Source organism: Coloeus monedula (genome assembly GCF_965178545.1).
Source record: "Coloeus monedula genome assembly, chromosome: 4".
NCBI classification, from domain to species: Eukaryota; Metazoa; Chordata; class Aves; order Passeriformes; family Corvidae; genus Coloeus; species Coloeus monedula.
In genome coordinates this window covers 4,335,333-4,355,755 of record NC_138784.1, presented here as the reverse complement: position 1 = coordinate 4,355,755, position 20,423 = coordinate 4,335,333, and the positions used below count along the sequence as shown (strand labels likewise).

At 42.1% G+C, this 20,423-nt stretch overlaps 1 protein-coding gene across 1 annotated transcript in view; it reads right to left on the bottom strand.

Moving 5' to 3' along the window:
• The window catches only part of PTPRO (protein tyrosine phosphatase receptor type O), a gene marked incomplete at both ends in the record, with an annotated part of 140,312 nt that overhangs the window by 31,283 nt on the left and 88,606 nt on the right, over nucleotides 1-20,423 (bottom strand). The window contains 8 exons of the mRNA XM_082279569.1: nucleotides 4,768-4,879; nucleotides 7,294-7,487; nucleotides 9,397-9,517; nucleotides 11,793-11,992; nucleotides 14,655-14,816; nucleotides 15,219-15,665; nucleotides 17,275-17,427; nucleotides 19,222-19,380. Of these exons, the coding sequence (XP_082135695.1) occupies nucleotides 4,768-4,879; nucleotides 7,294-7,487; nucleotides 9,397-9,517; nucleotides 11,793-11,992; nucleotides 14,655-14,816; nucleotides 15,219-15,665; nucleotides 17,275-17,427; nucleotides 19,222-19,380 (1,548 nt within the window). The remainder of the gene's footprint in view (nucleotides 1-4,767; nucleotides 4,880-7,293; nucleotides 7,488-9,396; nucleotides 9,518-11,792; nucleotides 11,993-14,654; nucleotides 14,817-15,218; nucleotides 15,666-17,274; nucleotides 17,428-19,221; nucleotides 19,381-20,423) is intronic.

The window sequence follows — 20,423 nt, the reverse complement described above, 5'->3', positions numbered from 1 at the left end:
TGCATCTTTCTAGAAGGAAAAGTCCAAAACCTGCAGTTTTCCAAAGAACAACTTTTGCATGAGAAGTTATGACCACCTTTGTTCCCAGGGTGGAAGGGAAGAAGAAAGGGCCCCATCACAACCCCTCCAGCCTATTAGAAGGTTTTGTTTGTTCTGGAGCTGCCAGCAAGTCCTTGGCTCTCTGTGCAGCCCCGGCAACATAGAGTCACTCAGGCTGGAAAAGACCTTTAAGACTGAGATCAATCACTGCCATGCCCACCACCAAACCATGTCCCTCAGCACCACACCCACAAGTCTTTCAAATACCCCCAGGGACTGTGACTCAGCCACCTTCCCTTGCCGGGTCTCTCATCAGCAGTGACCTGCAGGAAGATGGCAACTTCCAGAATAACTCATCTCCTCCTAAAATTGGTATTTAAGATGGGGATTCCCTCTGGGAGGGGCCTCTCCATTCTCTGCAGAGGGAGCATAGCTGGCCAGCTCACCTTCATTGCCAAATTCAAAGGTGCAGGACTCCAGAGAGGAGTTAATAGCGAGTGGAGACCCAAAAGTGAAAGTGAGTGATCAGTGAAGATCTCAACCCCCTCCCAAAGAGACATGAGTGGGATAACCTGGATACAACGGGGAAAGGTATGAACCTCTGTGCCTGGCAGATTCTTGAGGAGCACAGCAGGGAAAACGGAACGAACTGGCTGGTCTTCCTCTGCACATGCCCTGGGGTGACCCGTGTGCTCATGCCAAGGCAGGTCAGGTGAGCTGCCCGGCGAGGGGACCCTGCCCAGGAGCAGAGCCCGGTGTGCCAGCACAGCTGTGGGAGACAGGGAACGCAGGATGGCCTCGGAGCTCGGGTCTCCTCGAAGGGGCCACGAGATGGCACTGCTGCTTTCACCAGGGCTCCTTCGACTTGGGCATCGAGACGTTTGCTAGGGAACACAGTTACTGAAGTAATCGCGGAGGAAGGCAGCAAACGCAATGCACAGACAATTTAGAGCCATTGAGAAACGTTTAGGAAGACTATTCTCCCAAGTTAATCCATAGAAGGAAAATGTCCTTTTATGCTGTTGAGGAGAAGCAACCTGATTTAGTATAAAATCTTTAAAGCAGTGTTTCTTTTAATTTTTAGAGCTCCCAGTCCATCCCTGTGCATGGATTGCATATTCCTTGCAATTGAAGGCCATGACTGACATGAGTCTCATTCACGAATAATGATTTCCCCCTGTGCCTCGTTACTGACGGTATGCTTTCATGACAGTGAAAGTCCAGGAGAATCAAAGGGCCAGGGCTTGTGTGACCCACTGCCCTAGCACAAGGGAGGAGTGGCACAGAGAGGCTGTGGCAAGTCACAGCCTGCTGCTGACCTGGTCCAAAGCGACAGCTGGAAGCACCCACAGGACCAAAAGGGAGCACACGTCGTGGTAGTCACCAACCCAAGAGTTTGTCATTCTCACTCCTTTTGCTTCTCCAAAGAGAAAAGCACCCTCATGGTAAAAAAAGCAAATACTGGTGGCCTAAAGAGCCTTTGCTTATGATTGTTTTAAATCCAGCTGTTTACAGCAGGTGGCATTAAAAACTCATTAGTCACCACAGCAACACTGGCAGTGCCACAATCTCTCCCTGAGTAAAACAACAGCGTGCAACTGCTGCTGCAGGAGCTGAGAGAACAAATCCTGCTTCTGAGAAGCCTCTTGGATCCCCCAAATCTCCCCCATGCTCCTGGGGACATCTCCCTAGTTGCTGTGGGAGAGAGCTACATCTCATCATTCCAAGTCCTGCAGTCAGTCAAGCCCCAGCCTCGCCACAGGCTCCCCACGAGCAGTGGGATCCTGTGTTAGGGAAATGGTTTGTCTGCTCTGAGCTTTCTGCAAGCTGCATTCTCCAACTCCCAGACGATCCTGCTACTGTTTTTAAAACTCAAGCTTATGCTCCAGGTGTAGAGGTTGGCTCTCCAGTATACACAGAAGAACTGACAGATGGGGTACTGTCAACGCTACAAAACCTCCACTCCAGTATTTTTAAAATTTAGGGCTTCTTGGTGGAATTTTTTTGTTTGTTTTAATTCCTGGCAACCTGCGCAGAGGAGGTGGCATTGTTCAAAATGATGCAGAAAGGGACCCAAGTGCTCCACAAAACCATCTGCTCCCTCTTTGGGAGGAAAGAGGCCGAGGGTGAGAAAGAACTCTCAGCCCCCTGGGTAACTTAAAAAAGGCAGCACTACTGGGGATGAACATTTCAAACCTGCAGACATGACAAATTGGCAAGGCACTTCCTCACAAGCTAGCCTGCCTGCAGTTCTCGGGCAAAGCTGAAGAGATTGCAAGTAATAAGGCAATCAGGGGACAGGAGGGCATGTAATGTTCACATTCAGTGGTGACCATCTATTGATAAGTGCTTGCAATTGGACCAAATCAGCTTTCTTTGTTAGGACTCTTCTCTTAAAATCACAGTGTGATTTTAATAGCTCATTGCTATTCAACATTTTCATCAATACTCTGAAAGTAAAAGCAGCGCTGATGAACCACGCAAGCAACGTGGCTACTGGCAGAGGAGTGCAGGGCTTGGACAGGGCTGAGCTTTGAAATATTGCCCCTGATGCTGGGCCTGCTCAAACAAAGTGCATTTCAAAGTGCCAGGTGCAAAGTTGGGTCTGCTTTAAAATGGCACGTAGACAACACTTCCCAAATGATAAATTCTGTCAGGAGCCATAAAACAGAAGTAAATCAACACAGACCTCCAGTGTGATGATGCAGGAAATGCAATCACCTAGATGCACACACGGGAGAGCTCTGAATAGGGAGCTGATTGTGCCTCTATAGAGAGTATTCAGCAGGCTGGTATTACACTTTCAGTTTTTATGTACTTTAGTAAAGACAGTAAAAATTAGAGAAGCAGAGTGGGGAAAAAACTGACATGAGAAAACACCTAAAAGTGAGAGCACCTGAAGAGTTGAATGGAAGCAATTTATTAACAGAAAAAACAAACTAAAGTCTGTATTTGGGGGGGGGAGGGGAAGCTTTGTGTTTCTTCAATCAGCAAGATAAAAGTGCAACAAGAATTTTGGACTGGATATTAAAGCCAGAAAAATTCAGGTCAGAAACACAGGGTGTAAAGCTTTGATAATAAGAGAAATTACCACTGATACAACATTGCAGTTGGGTATTTTCACTAAAGACCAGATGACCTTCTCTAACAGATGTTTTGCCAATCACAAATGGATGACATTGGGAGATTCATCCATTTCTGATTTTGTCTGCATCTTCTAGTTAAGAAGTTGATCCATTTTTCATTTAAGAGCAGTAGCAGTCTTTCCTGTCATCATACAGATATCCAGATTGGGACTGCTGACAAATTACATTTTAGAAGACCCTTAATCTCCCTCATTTCTGCTGCAGGTTTCTGGAGATACAACACTGAAGTGAGTATCCCACCGGAACATTTCCACTCTTAAAATGCTGAACCTGGTACCCCAATCAGTTGGAAAAGACATTTCTTCCCTCACACAGCAACCAACCAGCTGGAAAATTGCTTCCTTAGAGTGCTACAGCAAAGCTGATGGATGCCAAAGGACAAGGAATATCCCAGGAGACCCTTCACGAGGCTATGGTGGGTGTCACGAGTTTCTGATATGCTGGAAAAGTGCCAGAATTTGTCAGCAGTGCAGCCTGGGATCAGGTATCTCAGCATGGGAGGGCTTCTGTTGACTTCAGTGGAGCTAGAACTTAACCTGCTGATGACTTTTCTGTCGTGGCTCTCTCAGGCACAGGCACTGTATAAATCATCATTAGAAATGGGTCGTCTTCAGTAGCTTTTTCAGGTACATTCTCAGACTCTCACCAAATAAAATCTGGGACTAAGCATCTGCTCTGGAGTGAGTGGCTGGGACATTATAGCCTGATTTTCCTTCTCATTTGATGCCTACAGATGGAAAAGAAGAGCAAGGCATACTTCACTGCCTCTCACAGTAAAACTGAATTATTTACTGCTTTCAAGCACCTAAACTTCAGCAAGGTGAAATAAACAGTGACACTTAACAGCAAAATGATTCAATGGAGGACTCTGACTCTGGCCTAACCAGCCTGGATGCTGGGAACACATGGCAAGGGGCTAACAGGGCCTCTTTCATGCTGGTCCCTCTATGGCTGATCTGTTGGACATGTTGGAGATTCAAATCCAAAGATAACCTGCCAAGAGATGCCAGAGTGTGTTAAATCCATGGCTGGTGCCAAGCGGAGGAGGGAAATCCATGTGGCTATATCAGCTCACCTGTCTCGGTGCTGCACAAGTCATGCTCTGACCTGGGGATTACTGGGAGGGGGACAGAGGAGGAAAAAACATTTGGAAATGTTGCAGCTAAATGAAAAAGTGTTTCATAATATTAAGAAACCTAAGAGTTCAGGTTTACTTATTTACCTATTAACTTCTCCATGTGCCAAGCAGGGGGTGTGGTAAAAGTTGAGCAGAACCACTGGCCCTCACTGGAGCCATGCATTCAGCTGATGGAGGACTGGAACAGAGCAATCAAGCACTGTGCTTGGCATAAGAAAATTTTATATACATGTTTATTTAAAGCAGTCCTCAGAGACTTAAAAACAAAATAATAAAAAACCAAACACCAAAACCAAACCAACCAAAAAAAAAAAAACAAACCCACTTAGCTGATAAATATCCTAACTTGCAACTATCTGTAGGTGAAACACACACCCAGCTCAGACCTTCTCAGTGCTTCTGCCCCCGGGAGCATTCCCACAGTGTTTTCAGCTGGCTGGTTACCTGTTATGAAGCTGATGGTGGAGCTGTCACAGCAGCTCAGCTCTGGGTCCCCCCAAGTCACCATGGTGACCCGGAAATTGTAATACCAAGCAGGCAGCAGGTTGGCTATTCTCTGTAAAGGGACAAAACACAAAGAGCAGCTCAGGAGACAACTCACCAGCATGAGGCAGGACTTTTGAAATACAGCAGTATTTATCAATCTAGTGCCCACGCTCATTTTTCTGAGTTCCCACTCCTTACTTCAGTGGAAATCTCTGAAATTTGGCCTTTCAATTTACTAAGAGATCTGTGCAGGGGGAGCAAACACAGTTGTGATGGCTCTGCTGCTCATCCACATCCACCTGGCCTCAGGTTCTCCCCGCCACGGGAATCTCTAAGGGATTTCCAGGGTGGTAAGAGTCACTCACACAGAGCAATCTTCCATCACAATTCCAGTGTGATGACGGCAAAATATTAAACTGGAAAATGTAGGTGTTTCTAGTTTGATTAAATGGGGTTTGAGGATAAATTAGAAGCAACATTTTTGTCTCAGATATTGTCACTTTAAAAGATGTATTTTTTTCCAATTTTCAAAGTGCATTTCACTTTCTATTATCATTTATTATAAATGGAATATGAATGAAACATAAATGACTTATGAGACATAAATTATATCTGTAAATATAAATGAGATATAAATGAAGTATAAAAAGCAATATGTTTTATATTATAATATTGCATGTAATATTGAAGTTAAAATTCAAATTCTTCCACTGACAGCACAGAACATTTAAGATATTTATGTTTAAATGAAAAGCCTCATGATAATTTTAAAATTCAAAATAAAAGCAAATTGAAAATAATGAACAACATCAACAATGTAGAAATTGCTATTTTTACAGATCTCTGTTGTTTGCAGTGGCCTCTTTTCTCCAGATACTACAAGGCAATGCAAATATAGGGGGTGTGATCTCTTCTTTTTATGATTTTTGGAAGAAGTTTTATCCACGTTTACACCAAAACCTTGAAGATGCTTGGACTTCTTCTGACATGCCCCTGGCTAATACTGAAAATACCAACATCGCTTTGACAATTTTCACAGAAGTTGCAGAGCACAAAGTGAATGAAGCAACTAAACAGAGTGAAAAGAAAAATTCAGATCCAAAGGTTCTTGTCAAATGTCAACCCTCCAGCAAATAACACTTGATTATTTCATGCTGTTGGAGACACTGATTTTTGATTCTTCTCATTGTTGCTTCAGAACACACCACTCAGAGATGTCAGTAGATCATAGGGATCACAGCGGGATTCTGGAGCACCACTAGAGAACCCAACCAAAAGTACACCAGTACCTACCTGTACATTAAATGCCACAACAGAAGAACAGGGAAACATTCTTTTCCTAATTCACGCTTACTCTTTAAAATTATCCGTGAAGATATGCTCACTTTAGCTGTGATACAGCACTGTTGCATTTCAGACTGAAATCCAGACAAAAGAATTCCAACTTGGCTTCCCTGAACAGGATTTGCAACAGTAAGGGACAACATCATCTCCTTTTCTAATGAACCACATTAACTCTGGATGACAGCTTTATTTCTTGGATGACTTAGATCACTCAGCTATTAATCTATTTGTGCTGAGTCATGATTACAAGATATTAATTACTAGTTTGGTAAGTTATTTTTGTTTTTAATTTCCCTGGAGATTTATGTGCTAAATTTATACTCACACACCCAATTACAGGAAAGTCGTTGTAGCCAAAATGACTCCACAAATGGTATTATGCAAATCAATTACAGTAAATCACTGTGGCTCTCACCAGCAGCAGAAGTTATTGCTATCTTTTTTGCATACTCATAACTTTCTGAACAACTAATTTCAGCTGGAATTGCTTTCTGTCTCGCACTACAGCGAAGTCTGAATAAAATCTGTTCACCTTCCCCAGGAAATAATGGAAAAGACGATGAAAAATTCACTTTATATACGCAAAGACGCCTGTGAGTATATGTGTGAGTGTGTTCTGATAGAGACCAGTGTTCACTTAGTTAAAACCTTGGCCTAAGATCTTGCAGCTTCAGAAACATGAAGGCTGTTTTCACAAAAACCTCTCCACAGCTAAGGCTTCCAGATGGCACACTGAGAGACCAGCCTGCAAGCCCCAAATCCATACTATCAATATTAATTATGTAGATAAGGCTTCGGAGTGCACCCCCTGAGGAGATGATGGAACTTTTAAAGCCCTGACTGACAAACTGACCCACAAACTGAAGCTGCCTCTGGACTTGCTGAACAACAACAGGAAAAGAGGCTCATCTCCTGTCTCACTGCTCTGCTTGAAATTCAGCATGGTTCAGCTGGCATTGCCTTACTTTAGAATGGAAAATGCCTCTAGCACCCTGGCCATTTTCTCTGCTTTGCTGGGGTAAAAAGTGCCAGGCTTGAAGGCATATATACACATTCATGGGGAAAAGGCTGGGAAAGAAGTGTCACAAGGTGCCAGGGCCACAGAGGCATGGGAAAGCAAGTAGGTAATGGTGACTTTACCACAGAGGCAGTCAAGGAGACGGTTGCTGCTATTTCATAGTAGGTTGTCCACTCCGATGTCATCGTTGATGGGTTGAAGTAAAACATTTCTACAACATATTTCCTGAACACCCCAAGGAAAGGTCTGTTCCAGCTCAGAACCACAGCAGTAGGTCCCAAAGGGTAAAGTGTCAGATCCTTTATTCCAGTGGGCACTGTAAACCAGAAATTATGGTTAGTAATGTGCACGTGTTATCAGCTGCACTTTATTTTAAAATGGTACCTTTCCTTAATCAAGTCCTACTTATTTCTGTTTTTTTCTCAGCTTTAATTCCCAAGAACATCTTGGTCACAAGGGGTTGAATACCATTTTTTAAGCATTTGTCCTCCAGCTTAAAACCACTTTTTCAGAACTGGCTACGGACCACTTGGTGTTGGCTGCTTAGCTTGAGATAAAGTACACGGCTTGCTTTTTCAGAAATGGAGGGTTCCATTCTACTCTGAAAATCGGGATGCTTAGGAGATATTTCAAGATGCTTCAAAAACAAAAGCATCAAAAGCCAGAGCACTGCAAGACAGGAAAGTTTTCATCTCTAGCCCTCCTTCCCTGGGGCACCTAAAGGTTCTGTCATGTATTGCTATTCTTGCCTCACAGACAGTGACATTGAGAAAGAGGAGTCAAGTGATTTGAAGAATGTCACATAAGGGTCAACTTCTGCAACCTGTATGGTCTGGAAAGCAATTATCCTTCATGACTTCACTGAGGCCACTTAAATAAGGACTTAGTGCTGACATTTTACAGGGTTGCAGAGCCCCAGCTATTGCACACAGGGTCAGAATCTAGACCAGCACCCAGATTATTTCAGCCCATGTTAGCACACGACTGCCTTTACCTTTATAAATCATTTACCATCTCCTTCCTTTGCTTTCTCTACACTGCTAATACTCACCCTGTGAAAATGAGCCTTACGATAAACATTGGGAGAACTGAATACTTTTTAAAGTGCATTTTATTTTATTTGACTTTCCTTCATTGTTAGCCACCACAATTTGTTTTTCAGTTCCATTATTTTAGCATCAAATTCAATAACACATTATGAAAACTCACATGACTGTTATTTTACTGCATAAAACCAGTCCCTTTGAAATAAGAAAGCTATGAGATGTTCTGTTTAGAAACTGATTGCCATTTTGAGTTTTTTAAGAATCTTTCATGGTTGTAAGGCCATACAAAAGTGGAGAAAATGAAGCAACTTATTTATTTTGGGTATACATGATTTTACTTTTGCAAAATAAAAGTAGAACTTTTCAGGTTTTTGAATTAGAGTGAGAAAGAAGATCAAAAGCTTTTGTAAAAACTGCCCAATGATAGAAACTTTAATATTAAAGTATATATAAGTATTTACTTATTAATTTTTCCTTTACTGAAATACAGCATACTTATAAAATTTTTATTCAGACCAAATTTATGAAAATATATAAGAAGATTGCCTGGAAAGAAAAGGCTCTCACCATAATCACTAGGCCACATATTGGCTTTTTTTTAAGGATTAAATTCTTAACAGGTTAACATTATTTTCTGTTTCACTTTCTTCCCTAAATCACAGAGAGGAAGCAGCATTAAAAATACTGAAGATCTGTAACTTTCAGTCACCTGCTCTCCCACTGAGCAGACCTTTTGTCAAAAGGAGACGCTGGGTGAGGCAGGTTGAGTATTTCTCTGCAAATGTAACTCTGTACACTGAATCTCTTTCTCTTTGCCCTCTCTCTATTTAATACATTTTGTTTAAGTGGTAATCTTAACAAAAGAAATTACACTGAAACGAAAAGATATTGAATTCTGTCCTAAATGACCCTTTATAGGAGCCTGGTGGAATCCTAAATCACAGGCAGTGGCTCTGCCTGTTGGACATGAAACTACATTCTTGAAAATGTTACTGTCAGTCTCAGAGGGTTCTTCTCCTTTTCAAATCCCAAAGCAGAGAACAACACCAAGATCCACTGTTAAACTCAAGAAAATCAAGGCATGGTCTACAGTACTTAATGAACATACTACCTGTATTCAAAAAAAAACCACCCTAAAAGCAAATAAATGCATTTCATTCAGTAGGCTCAAGGGTTTACCAATGGAAAATGTGACAGGATCAGAAGGAGGTCCAACCAATGGTCCCTTCCGTAAGTAAACCACAACTTGGTACTGGGCACCAGGAACAAGATTTTCAATGAGGCTGCTGCTTGAATTCACCTAGGAGGAGAGGAACTCATCAGATATGAAGCACTCACTTGGTTAATAAAAGAATATTGAGACTGTACTTGAATGACTCCAGTTACAAAAGGCATGAATCCAAACACATTGGCATCGACAGCAAGAACTCCATTCCTTAAGCCCCACATGGCAAAACTGAGGAAGCGGTCAGGACTGACTTCACAAATGATCTGACTCAGAGAATTGTACTTGCCCGGCTGCATAAGGTCAGCTATCTCACTGCAGACCCACTCTCTCCTACTGTCAAAGTTTATTAAAATATTCAGGCTACATGATTCATTTTCAGGTGGTATCATTCAGGCTGGAGTATTTAGACCATGTGTTTTTAATTAGAGCCTGAGGCTTTCCATCCGTCATCTGATGCAGCTCTGTGAGCTGAAGGCAGCATTTTGGGGAAGCTGTCTTCTGAGTGCATGTACTGAGTGACTCCATGGTGAAATCAGAGAGGAAATAGTCTCTGTCACCTCCCCTCCACAGAACTACAAACTGTGACTAAGGGGCACCGGGATTCTTCTCTTCAGTTTGAAAACATCACCGTTAACATTTTTGCTCTGCCACACCAGGTTTCAGCCAGAAGAATTCCTGACCAAGTGATTCCTGGTCTGATACAACACGGAGAGGCTCATTGCCTGAACACTGCACTAACAGCAAATGCACAGAGCAGCTTTGAGGAAAAGCCTTCACACATCCTTTCTAGAGCTGCAGGCTGGTATTTCCTACTAATATTTTCTTCACAACCTTTCCAAAGTCTGTATCACAGCCACCTCTGCACTGGTGGTTTACTGCAACGCACACGAATTCTATCAGTGCCAGCACAGATTTTGTGAGGAACAGAATTTGTCTTTACCAGCTGCTCTGGAAAGCTAAATCACTTTTAAATCATGTTAGAAATTTATAGACCTCTGCATTGAAATTTGCTCTTTTCAGCTCATCAAGGAGAATTCAAACCAACAGCTATTAACAGTTCCAGGTACAGTAAGTTGATAAAATTTGATACAAATATATGTAATGACAGAAAGAAACAACTAACTGTATCTAGACCTTTCTACCTACTTGCAGTAAATACACATTTGCTTTTACAGATATCTTGTTTATTCACAGATTAACTTTAGGTACCAGTTTTTGAGTTTGTAGATGAGTTCTGCAGTATTTACTAAATCATAAATGCATATATTTGTGATCTGTGTTTATAATCACCCACTGTATTTCCTTCCCATTTAAATGACTGCACTTTTTAGAAATATAAATAACAATAACAAGCTGATTCTGAAAAACAATTCTCAAATTGTCATGAAAAGACAATCCCAAACATTTAAATTCACAGCTATTCCTGAAATAAAACTCAGAATTTTTACAGAGATTTATTTTAAAAGGCATTTTAAGGGTTGAAAATTCTCCATATTAATTAACTTGCAGGGCTGATCACAAAGCTGAAGGAGAGGAAGATTTACAGGGAGTGTCAGCAGTCCCCTTCCATTCCCAGGGGTGGGCTGAGGGTACAGCAGGGCAGCACTGCAGTCCCTTTCAGACTCCTCCATCACACACATTTAGGGAGCCAGACAGAAGTCATGGCCCTGCTCAGAAAAAGGCTGTATCAGCATCTTGGTGGGGTCCCTGACACGTGGGCTAAAACATCTTTCTAATTGAAGCCACGTGCCACTGATCTATCATAGGCACAGAGTCTGATGTGGGGTTGCACTCACTAAGGGTTTCAAGTAACAGAAAACAGTCAAGTTTTGGGGTTCAGGACCCCTGATGATTATAAACACAACCCATACAGCAGCCCTGAAGAACTGCTGTCCACACAAATCACAGGTGGTCTGAACAGCTATTTATTTCCCAGTGCTGACACCTTTTTGTATGGATGAAAAGGAAAGCTGACTTCTGATCATCCCAAAACTTCCAGAAAATTTACAGTCAGGTTCTGTATTCAAATGTGGGATAGCTAAGACAATAATGATGCATGTGAGCACCTCACTAATACAAATGCACTGCAGCATATGCCTGAGTGAAGGACTGGCCACAGCAAGTCCAGCAGAAATCCTGTTTTAAGAATCCTGTGGTGTCCTGCACATTTTCATTCCCGACTGCTGCGCTCTCCCCGCCACCCTGCACCAGCCATGTCCCTTTGGACTGCAGAAGGGAGCAGCTGCCACTGTCCTCTGCAGCCTGATAGAGCCCTGGGGCACAAGGATTCTAAACAGCAGGACGATTTTCTCCTGGACTGGAAAACGCTCCCTCTTCTGCCCCTTACCTCAGTGCAGTAATGTTTTTCAAGCCTCTGACTTTCCTTTTGCTTCTGGCAGGTGAGGGAGAGCACAGACACGATGGTGCTGTTGCCACTGCTCTCGTGGGACGCCGTCCAGGATGTCAGGGCAGTCGTGGAGCTCAGCACCGTCACAGTCACATGCTGGGGCTTCTCAGTGAGCTCCTCTATCCACTCACCTGTGGGGCCTGGGACATGTTCCAAAAGCACAGGTCAGCAAGCCACTCTATCCACTTGAGGCACTTGTGATAAAACACCCCACTTCCAGGGAATTATTTATTGCTGGTGAGGGAGGTTGGACTGGCAGCTGTCCACCTCCACAGCCTGCAGGCAGCAGAGATGGCAGCCCTGGGAAACAGCCTGAGGTTGCTGCTCATGCAGCAGAGCTGATGACACGACAAACGTGACTGTGAAAATTCAGATTGCAGTATTCTCTGTTGCTTACCAGAAACCACCCAGCAGTATCAGATTTGCTCCAAGGGAATGCTTAAAAGCAGTGACAGCCAATAATGTACAGATCATTGACCAATATTAAAGGATAAGCACACAGAATTTTTCGCCTCTCCACATACTAACACACCCTCTGAGTGTACCACAGCCTTGAAGCATGAAAATCAAGTTCACAGAGGTTACCATAGTGAAGAATCTCACTCTCCACCAGACTTTTTGGAGCACTTGGTAGAGAACACAGCTTTAAATATAGATAAAAGAACAGCTTGGAAAATAACTTCAGCCAGACCTGGTAAAAATTTAGTATTTCATGAAAGTAGCCCATTTTTCTTGTCACTTTTAAGTGATACTTGTGACAGCTCTCTCCTTGACATTCTTCCTCCGTGAAACTCCAGTGGTAATTTACATTTATTGATAAAATAAAACAAATGCCAGAGCAAGAATGGGGTTTAAGATTGGCCTATAAGATTTAACTGCTATCTGGATGTAACAAAAATATGTAACACAAGCCAGTAATTTGACAGGATGATTCACTGACCAAGTGCTACAAGGAAAAGGTAAGACTGATGCTGTGGGCAAAATTTATTCACAGCAGCAGACCCACACCCACGCAGGTGACAAAGAGGAATCTGATTATTAGATTAATCTCTGGAGACAGTGGACGTACAGGTAGCTCTCACTATTCAGAAACTGTTTCAGCACTGGCATTAAGGGAGCAGAGATACCTCATGTCATGACCCAGAGTTTTAGTCCCCACACAAAGCCTACTTGATCAGAGTCATAAAGAGGAATGGAAAAGCAATTTCAACCTAAGAGTATTTGTGCCTATCTCCAACTCAGCATTTTACCAGAAATACATATAAAAAATATCTAAAATACTAAGGACCTTGTGTTTGACAGAATATATAAGACAACTGCCAAGAACCCTCATTTTGTTTTAAAGCCTCTAAAACTAACTGACAAAACTCAAAAAACCAAAGGCTCTTATGTGCTACATGTAAAATTAAAATATCATTACGTTCCTGTAACAGTTTAATACTTTATACACAATGAGATTCGAATTCCTCCTTAATTCAGCCATCCATACCCCTATACTTTGGATTAACATGTCCTCATTTCTCTCAGGCCCACAGTTAGCACACTTCACAGAGAACACTGCGTTAAATACTGCTTAATGAAAATCTGTCACACCTTGCAAAACAGAGTAACATTTGGTAGTAATAGTAATGTTACATATATCTTTATCTATTTTGATGCTTTCCATATAATGAAGCTGTCTAGCTATTCCTAAAGAAAAGCAGAAGACAGTGAAATTACAAGAGCAGAGACCCTCTCTCTCATGTGTTGTTTTCTCGATGTTTTCCCATTCTTGTTTTTTTAACTATAAAGTTGTTAAGAACAACAGTGAGCAATAGTGCAATTGCTACATCCAGGCCAGCATTATGATTAAGTCTAAATACTTAGAATTTGTAGATGTTATGAGCTATTAAAGGCACAATTTTTATTCATAATATACTGAAGTACTAGAGTACATTTCCTTTTAATATGAATTTTTCTGCCAGCTTTACCTACTGTGTCTTGTTGCAGCGTTCACGGTTTGGGAAGGCATTATCTTCCCACATGCAAAATTGTGCAGTGCTGAGAGCATTCCCCTTTCTCATTCCATGGACATTCTCTGGGGTATATCTATTTCCTTTTGCAGAAAAAGGTACAAAGGTGACCACAGCCATTAGAAGGATAATGGTCTGAATTCACCAACACCTGTCTCACTTGCTGATCTAATTGTCAGTCATGGTATTAGCTTACACAGCAGCGTATGATTGCTTTGTCTTTTACTAATCTCCAGTTAAGAAACTCTGGGATTCTAAAGGGAAATAATAAATTACTTTTTCTCCTTTGAATTTAGCAGGCTGAACCACTTCATCTACTGTAATTTGCTCAGAGACCATGCCATTTCAGAGTTCAGTGTTTAATTGTGCAATTCCCACACTCTCAGCCTGAGCTGCCCTTCATCCCTAACCCAGTACATACTCCAGGAGTAAGGAAGTTAAATATTTCCAAGACTCTCCATAACCACCAAATTAATTCTTGGAATTAAATCCTCACTGTGAGAGATGCAAAAGGGTGACTCGTTTCAGTGAGCCACTTCTGAACACTGACTCCATCACATCACCTGCTTTCAGTTCTTAAGACTGCCAAGATGGCACAACAAAGGCCCATCCAGGCAGGTTGCAATATGTAACATATTTGCACTGTATTTCCTTCCCTGCAACAGGGAATTCCAGAAGACCAGGCCCTTGTGATCCATCAGCAGATGCCAGAGATGTCACAGTGGTCAAACTCTGCACGTTACAGCTATGTTGCTTAGGGAGAAAAAGATGGGTTTGATGAGATACTTACTGATATAAAAGCTAAGTGTTTTTGCTGATTGACTTCCCCGAACTTCACAAGAGCCAGAGGAGCTAAATGTTGTTACAGACAACTTATATTTTCCTGGTTCTTTCAGTTCAGCAACAAATTTGTGAGTGTCCTCACTCACTGTCAAAAATTCAGTTGCGTTCTCTAAATCGGGGGGGGGGGGAAAAGAGTGCGGATTAATTGAAACTTGAAAGGTTCCAGCCACCAAGAAAATTATTTACATCAGAAATGCTGATTTTGTTTCAGCTGTAGGATTAAAAGGCATCCAGAAGGACTGCATTTAAACAGTGCGGCAATGTGTACAACAGCATAAATCTTGTTTAACAAAAGAGAACTGCAAACTGCAATTTACTCCTCCTCCCTCACTTTTATGTTGCCCAGCCAGAAGTAGATACTATTCAATGCAAGAAACTCCTCAAGAAATACAGGGGCTCTAACAAAGCCCTCTGAAGCACCATACTAGATAATTAATAATTTGTAGAGGAGACAATGCACCAGTGGAGTTATAGAAAAGAAGCATGAGGAGGGCACAAGGCTCTGCTTTACCTTCCCTTTCAATATTGATATGGAAGCCATCAAACGCAGTAGGGGGCTTTGGGGGTAACCAGGTCAGCACCATCTGCACAGGAAGGAAGGGAGGGGGCTCTGCTGTGGGTCTGCCAGATGTGTTGGCCTCACTGGCTTCATAATCACTGGAAACTGCATTGACAAACTCCTCTTCCCCCTCAGATGACTCGGCTTCGTTAGACCACCAGGATGGCTGCGAGGTGGCCTCGTACTCGGTGCCGTTGGAGCGGTCATCCAGCCAGGCTGCAGATGTGTTTGCTGCTGGGATTTCAGCTGGGCTGTCAGAAGGATGGCTAACTTTCTCTTTCCTTATGATTTCTTGTGGTCCCATGAAGGATTCTTCCGCAAAATTCCCACTGTGCTCTTCCCAGTTGTTTCTGTTGATTGGTACAATCTGAACAGAAATGTTTCGAGGTGGGTAAGGAACTAAAAGAGAAGCAAGGGTTAGTCTTTTAATAGGTATGTTCTGTACACCTTTAAATGTATTAATTCCCCAAAAAAATAACAATTTTCTAGGGATTGTTTGAAATAACTTGTTCTTACTAAGATTCTCCCTTCTCTTATATATTCTTATACATATACCAGAAGTGATTCTAGTGGGATCAAGATGAGTATAAATTCACAGAATCATCACAAGTCAAGAATGCCAGGAAGTAAAGTAGATGTGCAGTCACAGTAAATCAAACTTGAGTGCTATTATAACAGCAAGGCTCCTCTACTGTGAATTTTTAACAGTGAATCTACATCTATTTTATTGTGTCTTCCAGGAAGATCTTGATCATGGAAAAAAACCCCACCTCTGTAGAAATGAAACATATATGCAAAACTCATATATGGCATAGCTCATATTAAAAAAAAACCACCTTCACGTTGCTGTAGGGCTTTTCATATGCTTTTAGCAGCCACCTTTTCACAAGCATTAAACATCAGTTTAAATTTTAATATTTGTGAAAGCTTGATCTTAAGAGTTGGGTCTCCACAAGACAAGATTCTGGCACGCAAAGAAGTTACTTCAGCTGATGCCAGGACGTGAACACACAGCATTTTGTCTGTCTCACTGTAATTGCTTGTCTGCCTTTCCTTACACACTCTAACTGTGAGTAGCCTCTGCAAATAATTTTGCCTGGCACCTTTTAAGCTGGCACTTTACAGCACACTAATTTGTTCAGCTCCCATCCCAGCCACAGCCACTAACAGAAAACCCAACCCTACATTCTCATTGCAGTTCATGTGAAAAATGAGGGATGGGAGGGCAGCAGGAAAAAAAAAAGGTGATCCTGTTGGTTATGGTTCAGTATCTCAAGAACTGTATTTAGGATCTTCAGGACAGAACTCAGCTGGCATCAGTTGGCTTTGTTCTGTCCAAGGCAATGGACCAACATGAGTGTATTCATCTGAAGATTTGGCCTTTTGATTTTTATCACTGGTTCATTTCACTTTGGACCTTGATAAATGTCTGCGATCCAACAGATTAACAAAAGAGTTTTGGGCACTGTCCCAGGACCAAATTAAATTAGTTCTGGACCCTGAACAAATGCAATTTTCAGCCTCTGCAACATTGCTGTCTTGGAAATTAAAAGTTCATGCTTCAGGGCACAAACTGGCGGCCAAGTTGGGCAACTATGACATTCTTCTCCGTGCTGGAAAAGTGCACAGTGAGGAAAGCCTTCTCAAGCAGTTTAGCTATGATTCACTGCACAAGGAGAGAGACCAATAGAGATAGATCAATAGTCTGCTCAGTGCAGCTATTCCTGTGGCTTAAAAATTAATTCCTAGCAGAAGGCCCAGGATATCACATGTGAAGCAGGAGTTATTTTCTAAGAAGCAAGCTTTTATGACAGGAACACCCACACAAATTTCCCTCTGCAGGGTTTGTACACACAAGCCTATGGAATAGCCACAACATCCTCCTCCCTTGCTCCCAGGACTGCCCCCACACAGACCCTCCTCTCTGTGGGATCAATCCCCTCCCCAGAGAAGCAAGAAAAGCAGCAATACAGACTTGGAAGAAGTGGTGTGTAAGAATTTTCTTCACCTGTTCTGTGCTGTTTGGGCTCATGCTGGACCCCACTGTATTCCACGAGCGTGCTCTTGTTGAAGGTTGCTTCTGATACCAGCTGAAATGTGATGTTACTGTAGCATATGCCCGGCAGCCAGTGATTGAAAACTGTTTTACCTTTAAAGAAATCTGCAGAAGGTTTAAAGTGAAAAGAAGAAAGGAAAAAAAAGAGGATAATGCATCAAATGTTCACTTTCTGATAATGTGACTGCACATGGTGAATGGGCAATGTTTTAGATGTTTAAACATTTTTTCAACCTGCTCTGAGACATGAAATTGTAATAATTCAGTTTGCCAACACTTTTCCTGGCTGTCAAAGCCACTTTGCTACCAGAAAAAAAAAAAAAAGGAAAGAAAAAAAAAGGACCCAGCACAAGAAACACGAGCTGCTTTTCACCAGCAAGGGAACTGAATCTGGCAACCTGCTCCACATGACACTGAGTATCTCAAAGAGCATCTGACAGTTCCTGCAGACCTTTAACTGCTGCACGCAAAAGCCTCTTTGGTCTTTTGCTGACTGAGGCCCAGCGTTCAGGGGGGACGTTCAAAGGAACACCCGCCTGCCATCGAGCACGAGCCACCAGCACAACACGTGTGGGCTGAAGAGAACTTGCTTAGGGCTATCTGGCTGTGGGAAGGAGCATGCAAGCTGATTAGGGAATCTCCTAATTTAGGTTGACTCTTTTATTTATCAGCAGCTTTAGCGTTACAGCCCCTGGAACCATCTAATAGCTGCAGAAGATAAATATTACAGCTGGTATCCCTTTTGTTCTCTGGAAAGAGGTCACCTGTATTTTCTGCTACAGTCCAGACTTTACCCTTCCTAACTTTTGGCACTTTACAGCATTGAAAATGTGATTTCTAGCCCCACTTTGTATCGTAGCAAGGAGACTCCCCAATTTTCTGACCTCCTTTCTGGAGGTGTGTATCTCCCTCTGCTGACTTTAAAGTGAGTTTACAATGACCAGTTTTCTGGTTTGGGATCCTTAATTCAGTGTGTAAAATTCAACTCGGCACCTACTGGATTGCCCAAAGGCATTTTACTGGCACTATGGAATGTTAAATCATTGGGATTTCAGGGCCCACAGAGTATGTGGGTGCCTTCCTCACCTTTTAGGGTGCTTCCCACAGGACAGCCCCATTTGTATCTCTGAGACAGATACTGTGCTTAAGCTATACTGCAGGGCGAAAGTTGTAAACAAATACATGAAAAGGTTCAGTTACAAACAGATAAAGAAAGAATTTGCTCTTTTTAGATCATTTAGATGGTTAGGTTGGTTGTTTGTTTAAGATGGCTGTCTAGACTGTTAGATTGATTGCCCTTGATTAGATTAGTCTAAGAACACTGAAATTTGTATTATGCAGGCGGGTTTATTAGCTTAGGGACAACACTGAATGCTGCAGTAATGTACTATATACACTGTCAGCACTGTGTCACTGTATGCTGATACAGAATTTGGCTCCAGGTTTGGTCCCGTGCCAACAATCAGGTTTATTGAATGGTTTCCCTCCTCTGGGATATCCCAGAGCTTTCCTATCGGCTACAGACCAAAGAGGAAACCTTCGTCAGAGGGAAGAGCCTGGGAGCTTTTGTATTGCTTTGGACTGACACACAAGCACCAGCAACTGGGGATGCCTTCCCAGGCTGATTTCAGCCTGATTACAAAAATCCAGACCACTAAGTCTTCCTCTAAAATCCAAAAGAAAGAGAGCATCACTAGAACTAGTATTCTAGCAATTTAAAAATCCCAAGTGAACCACCAGCTCCATTCAAAGACCCATCCCTTACTTCACGATATAAAAGCTATTACATAAAGACATTACCAGAAATATAAATACATGTCAAAACCCCACCTAAGACCACGGTTTAAAATGTTTCCAGCAGAGTTAGTATTGAATTTTGGTGAAACAGTTTCCTCCTACCTTTGTACAGCATTGTTCGGTAGTCTTTTCCTTCCCAATAGCTTATATTTACCCTGGTAAAAACATTGTACTTCTCTGGGTACTGAATTTCAAACAACACTCCTGTTTCTGGAGATGGTTTGTAATCATAGATAGAAACATTGCTCACTGGAAGTGGTTCTAAAGGATGTACAAACAAAAAGGGGAAAAAAGGAAGAAAGGAGCGGATTAATAGGCAAACTGAGTTCTTTACACATATACAATACCAATGAAAATAAATGGTTTTGTAGGTATGGCACAGGCACTCTTAAATCTACCAGATGATATCTGGGGCTTCACTGAGGTGTGGGGCAAAGCTACCTGGGACATTGACAAAGCCAGTATTTCAGTATTCCCCTCTCTCCAAAGAATTTATCTTCTTAACACTTACACTGTAAGGGAAAAATTTCCATATTTGACACTCAAAATATGTTATTATTTAAGCACTCACAGTCATCACCTCAGAAAGATTTTCATCTTTAAAACTTGTCAATCATGTGAAAGTGCCCAGACAAAAACATCGCAACACTTGAAACTGCTGTGACTTCAGCATAAATGTAGAGCTTTTAAAATGAGCTGAGAAGATTATCAGTGTAATGGCCAAAGGGAGCCACATGAATGAAGATTTTCTATTTTGGTATCTATACATTTCTTTATTTCATGGGTAGTTACACAGCCCCCATTCCAACCATGTGAGAGGGCCACCACCTTTAACATATTTATCCCCACCAAAGTTCTACAAACTAAACAGTACCATTACCATTATTTTACAGATGAAGAACCAAGGTACAGAGAAGTAAAGTGGTTTATTGGATGGCACAGGGGAAGCCTGTGCATAGGAAGGAGCTAAGCCAGGAACTGCTGATCTAATGCTCTGAACTCAGAGTCAGGTAGGCTGCAAAAACTAAGAAAAATGTCCTGTGTCCTGTCATCTGAAATCCAGACCAGCGTAGCTCCATCAGCACAGGAAAGCCATGCCAGTTCACTGCAGCTGGAAGGCTGGATTGTTGCTGACAATAAGAGAGCCACATTTTTATTCAGCCTTCTCTATTCTTAAAAGAACCCCAACAAAAACTAAAAGAAAAAAACACCTTTTTTTTTCAATGCTCTCCTCAGCAAGAAAAAATTGACAGCAACCCAACTAGCCTGTGGTTAAGAGGTCCAAGCAGATACTCAAAGCAAGG